The 6,639-nt window shown below is 43.1% G+C and overlaps 1 protein-coding gene across 1 annotated transcript in view; it reads left to right on the top strand.

The window, feature by feature from the left end:
* Positions 1–453: 453 nt before the first annotated feature.
* LOC141059044 (bactericidal permeability-increasing protein-like) overlaps positions 454–6,639 on the top strand; it is a 203,766-nt gene continuing 197,580 nt past the window's right edge. Inside the window, exons 1-3 of the mRNA XM_073555254.1 lie at positions 454–553; positions 633–741; positions 822–950. Of these exons, the coding sequence (XP_073411355.1) occupies positions 454–553; positions 633–741; positions 822–950 (338 nt within the window). The remainder of the gene's footprint in view (positions 554–632; positions 742–821; positions 951–6,639) is intronic.

Genomic DNA, 6,639 nt, shown 5'->3' with positions numbered 1-6,639 from the left:
TCACATTAACCAAATGCCTGCCAGCTGAAAGGCCAGGGCATTTTACCATGTGGGAATGCTACCCCTTTAAGGAGAGGGGAGAGTGCACTAGGAGCACAATACCGCATACACAAGGAAGGAGGAGGGAGTATGTGAGGAAGCCTCTATAGCTGTGAGTAAGACGGCATCCCCACATGGTGGAAGGAGGTAAACCATGCAAAGGAAGTCTTTATTAGGAAGTCTTAAACTAGGATCCATGAAACTTCAAATAGTTTTTGGATAAACTTTCGCTCTCTACAGTTGTTTCAGATATTTTCAAATGATCAACATTACTTTAAAGTAAAAAAAATTGAATGGATCCATTAGCTTCATCAGACCATGATATTTGTCCATGGACTAAGGAGGAGTTAAGATAAATTTCTGTATATAATTACTACATTATGTACTGTATGCACGTCTTTATTTTCAGTGAGAATGAAGCCAGTGTGGCTGCTCTTGTGGAGTTGCCTCCCATTGTGTGGACACTGTAGTCCTGGTGTTGTTTTGCGAGTCACTCAAAAATGGATGGACTACAGTAAGTAACCTGATATATGAAACCTGTTTGTAGGCACAATTCCAGGCCATAGTTTAATATTCACATTTTCTGCATCTAGTGTTATCAGAAGGAACAGAAGTTTTTCGCCACATGCTTAAACGTGACCATCTACCAAATATTATTGGGTCTACACGTGTTTTTGGCAATGTTGACTATGCAATTACAGGGTAAGAATTGGGAAAACTTATTGCAGCTACACATTTTGTGTTGTTCCACAATATTAAGGTTTTATTCTTTTATCTCACAGAATATCAATTGAGGAATTTGAAACTTCTCATACTATGGCTGTCCCAGTACCTCCAGCAGATATTCAGTTAAATGTTGAAGGTGCAATAGCCAAGGTGTTTGGCCAGTGGAGGGTAAAACATTGGTTAATGTAAGTATACAATCTAACCGCCACTTGAGGACTGTTGATGTAGGGCTAACATTCATAAATAAAAATCAGGCTTTTATCATATTGTTTCCTTGATCTTTGATGTGCTGCACAGTTGGCATATTAACAAAATGAGTACACATAGGCAAGTGGGCATTTGGTTCAGATTTAATTAAACTTAACTAAACTTAAAGGGGTTGTTCGATCCTAATCGATAAGTCTGCAGTCACTGTGTGTGACAGTGTGAGCAGGTGCGGGATGCAGTGAGGCAGCAGAGGCAGAGCAAGGGTAAAAGGATTTTAATTAACAGGGGAATACTCCATGCAGGGAGATAAAGCAATTTAAATGAGGGAACAGGGGAATAAACCCAGGGTGTCACGGGGCAGTAGGGAAGAAACAGGAGACGAGGAACATGGGCCCCTGAACTGCCCCTCAGGCTAAGGAGGTGCCCTGACTTTCCTTAACTTGGGGGTACACTTGATGGTAGTGAGGCCCAAGTCCCTGACCTGTCCCGATCTCCTGTTTAGCCCTGAGCTAAACACCCAACCCCCTCCCCAGGAGGTGAGACAGGGAATAAAGAGAATTGCACCAATAACACAAAAGGAAAAGATAAAACAGACACCCGAAGGTTAAAGCAACTAAAAAACAAAACGTAGCTTTTGCTCTGCTGCAATGCTCCTGGACAGCAGAGTTAGCTACTTGACAACATTCACCTGAAGCACCACTGCTCCTGATAGCTGAACCCCCTCTGCACCAGGTAGGTCCAGTCTTCACCACGGTTGGTTTCCAAATGATCAGTATTACCAACAGGGACCTGCAGCAGCTGATGACCTTTTATAGGAAGGAGGGGGGAGGTCACCACCTGCTGACTAACTAAACATGTAGTAACACCAGCGGCCGCTTAACCACTCTCCCTACTCCTGGATGTGTCAGTTTGTCCAGTCTCATTACCTTTCCCCTGGACAACAGAGGAGACAGCCTCGACAGTTCCGGACCCAGCACAGAACAAGTAACCGTGGTCCGGTCCATCTTCTTACATTCCCTCTCTCCTTTTTCTCACCATTCCACGGGCGAGAGTTCCTGTAGCAAACGTTGACACTCCTCCATCTCTTGGATGATTCGCTGTCAAATAAATTGTTCATATCGGTTGGGTGGTATTCGACCTGTTTTCTGTTCGGTGCAGCATAAGCCAGGTTGAGTAGTGGAGTCAGGTTGAGTGGGCAAGGACGGGGACATGCCTAAGTTCTATGGAGCAGCCATTTCGGGACCTTCAGGCTCCTATTCCTCTCCTGGGTCAAAGGATAGTGGATCGAAGAATTCGTCCTCGTCACAGTCGAAAGCTGCAGAAAGGAGTGTTTGAGGAACAACTTGTGCTCTTTCAGGTTGGTTGGGGTCTCGTGACAAGCAAGGACGTAGCATGTTCCGATGGACTACTTGAATGGGAGCGCCTTCTTCCCTTTCAGGTTGGATCTCATAAACCAGGCTCGAGGGTCAGAGCACTCACTTCTCACTGGTGCGTGCTGTCTATTCTTGCTGAAACTAAGTACTTCCGTGCGCGCTGTGGCTGCAGCCACTTAGCCACACTCCTTACTCCCCAATGTGTCAATTTGTCCGGTCTCATTACCTTTCCCCTGGAGGGGAAACAGCCCCAACAGTTCTGGACCCAGCACAGAACAGGTAACCATGGTTCAGTCCTTCTTCTTACAACTGTAGACTTATGAATCCCCTAGTGCATGCACCATGTGCTGCAGGGATTCGCTGGTTTTTGAGCCTGGACCAGAGGATATATATATGCGTTATACATTCTCCCAGTCAGAGCCTATGCAGTGGGCGCGACTTCGCTTCATACACTTTTGAGTGAGGTCACGTCCTCTAGTTGACCACACCCATAGGATGGCCATGTCAGTAGATGGGGCACGATCTCACCCAATACTATTGTATAGAGCAAAGCCGCAGCCACTGGATGGCCTCTGGCCTGGAATATGTATAACTTGTACATACCTTGCGGTCACGGCTCAGAAACCAGTGAATCCTCTCAGCACACAGTGTGTAAGCTGGGGAGATTCGTAGGTCTGCAGTCACACAGAGTGACTGCAGACTTATCGATTTGGACCAGACCTTTAATTAAACTTCAATAAACTTTTAATCATTACGACACTATTTTCATTAGTACATTTGAAAAATGTCCTGATTTTTACAGAAAAGGCACTCCAGCTTTATTAAAGTGAGTCTTCCAGCACAAAATAATGGTGCAAACCAAGCACGGGTGCGTTTGTTGACTTGGTGCGATCAAACAGTACAGCACACTATCTTCTCCTCAGTGATCCTCAATTGAGAGCTGTGGCTTTATGGGAGCTAGAGGTGGGCAGATATACATGGAAAACAATTAGTTATTAAGGTGCCCTAAACTGTTTGGCCATGGCAAGGGTGCAAAACTTCCTGTTCTTCGTTTGAATAGTCGCTTTGTAATGACAGACTCCTTTTAATAAATGCTGAAAAATTAACCTCAAAGGGAACCTGTCATGGGAAATAAACTGTATTAACATGCAGATATAGGGTTAATCTCCAGGTTAATAGCCTTTTGAACCTGCCCAGAGCCCACAATGAAAATTCTGCTGCCGGGAGGAATTGAACTTGATTGCTATCAGTGGCCTCAGGCTTTTAGTCATAAGGGTGTGGATCATGAGGCTTCAGTCACCACTTAGCATCCAGTGAGTGGCGGCTGTAACTGCATCACCGACACTGACTGACAACCGGCTCTAATACTCAGCTGGCTATCAATCAGTGCTGGGGGTAAGGTTACAGCCGCCGTTCATTAAGCACTGAGCCACTGGCAAACCCCTATGACTGAAAATCCAAATCTACCTGGGGGAATATAGTTCACTTCCTCCCGGCAGCGATGCTCTCAGTGCTGTGGCCGCACAGCTTCACAACGCTATTAACCTGCAGATTAACTCCATATCTGCAGGTTAGTAGTGTTTTTTTTCACATCACAGGTTCCCTTTATGCCCATTCCATACTACAATCATTAATCTCTAACCCATTTTTATAAAAAGAAACAGCTCTTCTGACATTTGCTTTAGTAAGTACTTATATTTCACAAGAAATAACCATTATGGAAGAATTTTTCTTAGAGGTCTATTATGTCAAAGCTATTAATCCTCCTGGAAATGCATGAATAAATTGACAACTGTTTCTTATAATTCCCCTTGTCAATGGGATGTGTCTCTGGACAGTATGACATTGTTGGAACCATTGCACAGTGTAAGATGTGTAGTAACATATCCTATTGGCAAAATGAATAGTGCTTCTAGTTGCTAAATAGGTTGTCCAGGCAATCAAGTGACTGCAGACTGCTGAATCGTGACTATGGGCAGTGTGCACGCTATCATGATTTCCCAGTATTCCTGGAGCAAGTGGGCAGTCATGCTGTCACAATTTAGCAATCACATAGAGCGACTGTAGATTTTTGTAAAAAGCCAGGATAAACCCTTTAAATAGTTGATACATTTTCAGTAGAAATACTCCAACACTCCCTTGTGCGCTGATAGAACTTCTCTAGATTCCCATCATTGACATATTGATTGGAATAGGGTGAAGCTGTGCCCACTCATCATTTTCTTAAAGTATTGGAACTGCCTTGGCATATATGCACCACCACTTTATGATAATTAGTGGTGGACTGACTCTCATTTCGCACTTTCCATGTCCACCACTTATAGTCTAGTCTAGAGCACTCTTTCAGGTGCAGAAGGTGTTAACTTCTGAGCAGTGATGAGCAAACATGCTAGGACAGCTGCAACACATGTGGGGATTGCCTAACAAACAGGAAAATCCCTGCATTTGTTGTGGCTGTTGAACAGTCGAGAGACATGCAGCCACGAGGACTCACATTTTTTGAGCATGCCGAAGACTCTGTTAGCACACGAGCGCGCTCAGACAACACCTTTTCCGAGCATGTTCTGCCCAGCCATATAATTGCTGTCTAGAAGGTCTAGTCATTTTTTATGTCTTCGATTATTACAGACATTGCATTTTTGTGTGTATGAATCCTTCATATATTTCATACTGTGAGGTAACAGCACCACCTGCTGGCCGTTTAATGCATAGAGTCTAGTTTAGTTTGCAATGTATTGTGGGATTGTTTCTGTTACATCATAGTCTTGTTTATGACACTGGGAGGGGAACAGCAGCCATTATTCCTCCATGTGTCTTAGGAGAAACTACACCATTCTTGTTCTTCATGCTTCTTAAACAGCCTGCTCTAAGCATAGTTGGTAAGCACTATCAAGGTGTTATAATCCTGTGTTTATAACGTTTCTTGTATTAAATAGGTAATCATCAGCTATGTATTACCTCATGGTACTTATGTATTACTTCATGTTACCTATGTATTACCTCATGATACCTATGTATTACCTCATGGAACCTATGTATTACCTCATGGTACCTATGTATTACCTCATGTTACTGTGTATTGCAGACTATCTGTATTTTATGCTCTGTGCAGTTATATATTCTGAAATGCTCCTGTCATTGCATCCTAAAGTTTCACCCTTTCCTGTCACATCTGCAATCAATAAAAGAAGGTTACAATTTTACAGCCTCTTTTTCTTAAAGAAGACAGGGGGTTTGGGGTTTAGCTACATGTCTCATTGCACACCCTGCTAACGTGTATGAGAACAGTATAGAGCATGTTCGCTCATCACTACTTCTGAGCCTCTGATTGTCACACAAAATATTCAGAAAGCAATTCTGCCCAAAAATTCATACAGATTGATGGTATGTTCTGTTGCGCTTAAATGTTGTACAATACTTCTACATACATGCTCTATTCAATTGAGTGTGCATGTGCTTCTAATGGGGAGAGTATAGTAAGCTGGTGCCAGACAGCTTTGTGGAAGACTTATCCCCCATGAGCACAAAATAATCAGGTGTTCAATTTCATCATGCACAATCCTTTTTTCACTTGACTTAGTCAGCAGCATATTAGGAGGTCACTGTACATATAACATAGTTAACCACTTGCTCTAAAATTTCTGGATCTGGCTGACTTGTTTTAATGTTTATAGTCACCTTAAAGGGTTTATCTTACAAGATACATTTATGGTATGGTATGGTACCTATGTATTACCTCATGGAACCTATGTATTACCTCATGGTACCTATGTATTACCTCATGTTACTGTGTATTGCAGACTATCTGTATGTTATGCTCTGTGCAGTTATATATTCTGAAATGCTCCTGTTATTGCATCCTAAAGTTTCACCCTTTCCTGTCACATCTGCAATCAATAAAAGAAGGTTACAATTTTACAGCCTCTTTTTCTTAAAGAAGACAGGGGGTTTAGCTACATGTCTCATTGCATACCCTGCTAATGTGTATGAGGACAGTATAGTGAAGCAACTGCTGAGAACAAGCTCAGAAGATCTGACGTTACAGAGTCTGCCATTATCCAAGCATAAGGTTATTGCATACGGATATTGCAGCATTCTCCTAACGGTCGGATCGAATAATCGGACCATACGGAGCCCGCCATTATCCACGCAGAGCCGACAAAGGGATACCACAGCGGTCGCCTAACTGTTGAATCATGTCTCAAGGACGAGCATCCTCTTTCAAGATGAGATCAGTAGTTGGTTCCTCCAAGACATCATCCGTCAGCAATGCCGCCGCTATTGCCCGCGCAAA

The sequence above is a fragment of the Dendrobates tinctorius genome, unplaced genomic scaffold, assembly GCF_039654945.1.
Source record: "Dendrobates tinctorius isolate UK_male_01 unplaced genomic scaffold, ASM3965494v1 ptg000223l, whole genome shotgun sequence".
Lineage (NCBI taxonomy): Eukaryota > Metazoa > Chordata > Amphibia > Anura > Dendrobatidae > Dendrobates > Dendrobates tinctorius.
Note: the sequence above shows the minus strand (reverse complement) of the source record. Positions and strands in the feature narration are given on the sequence as shown.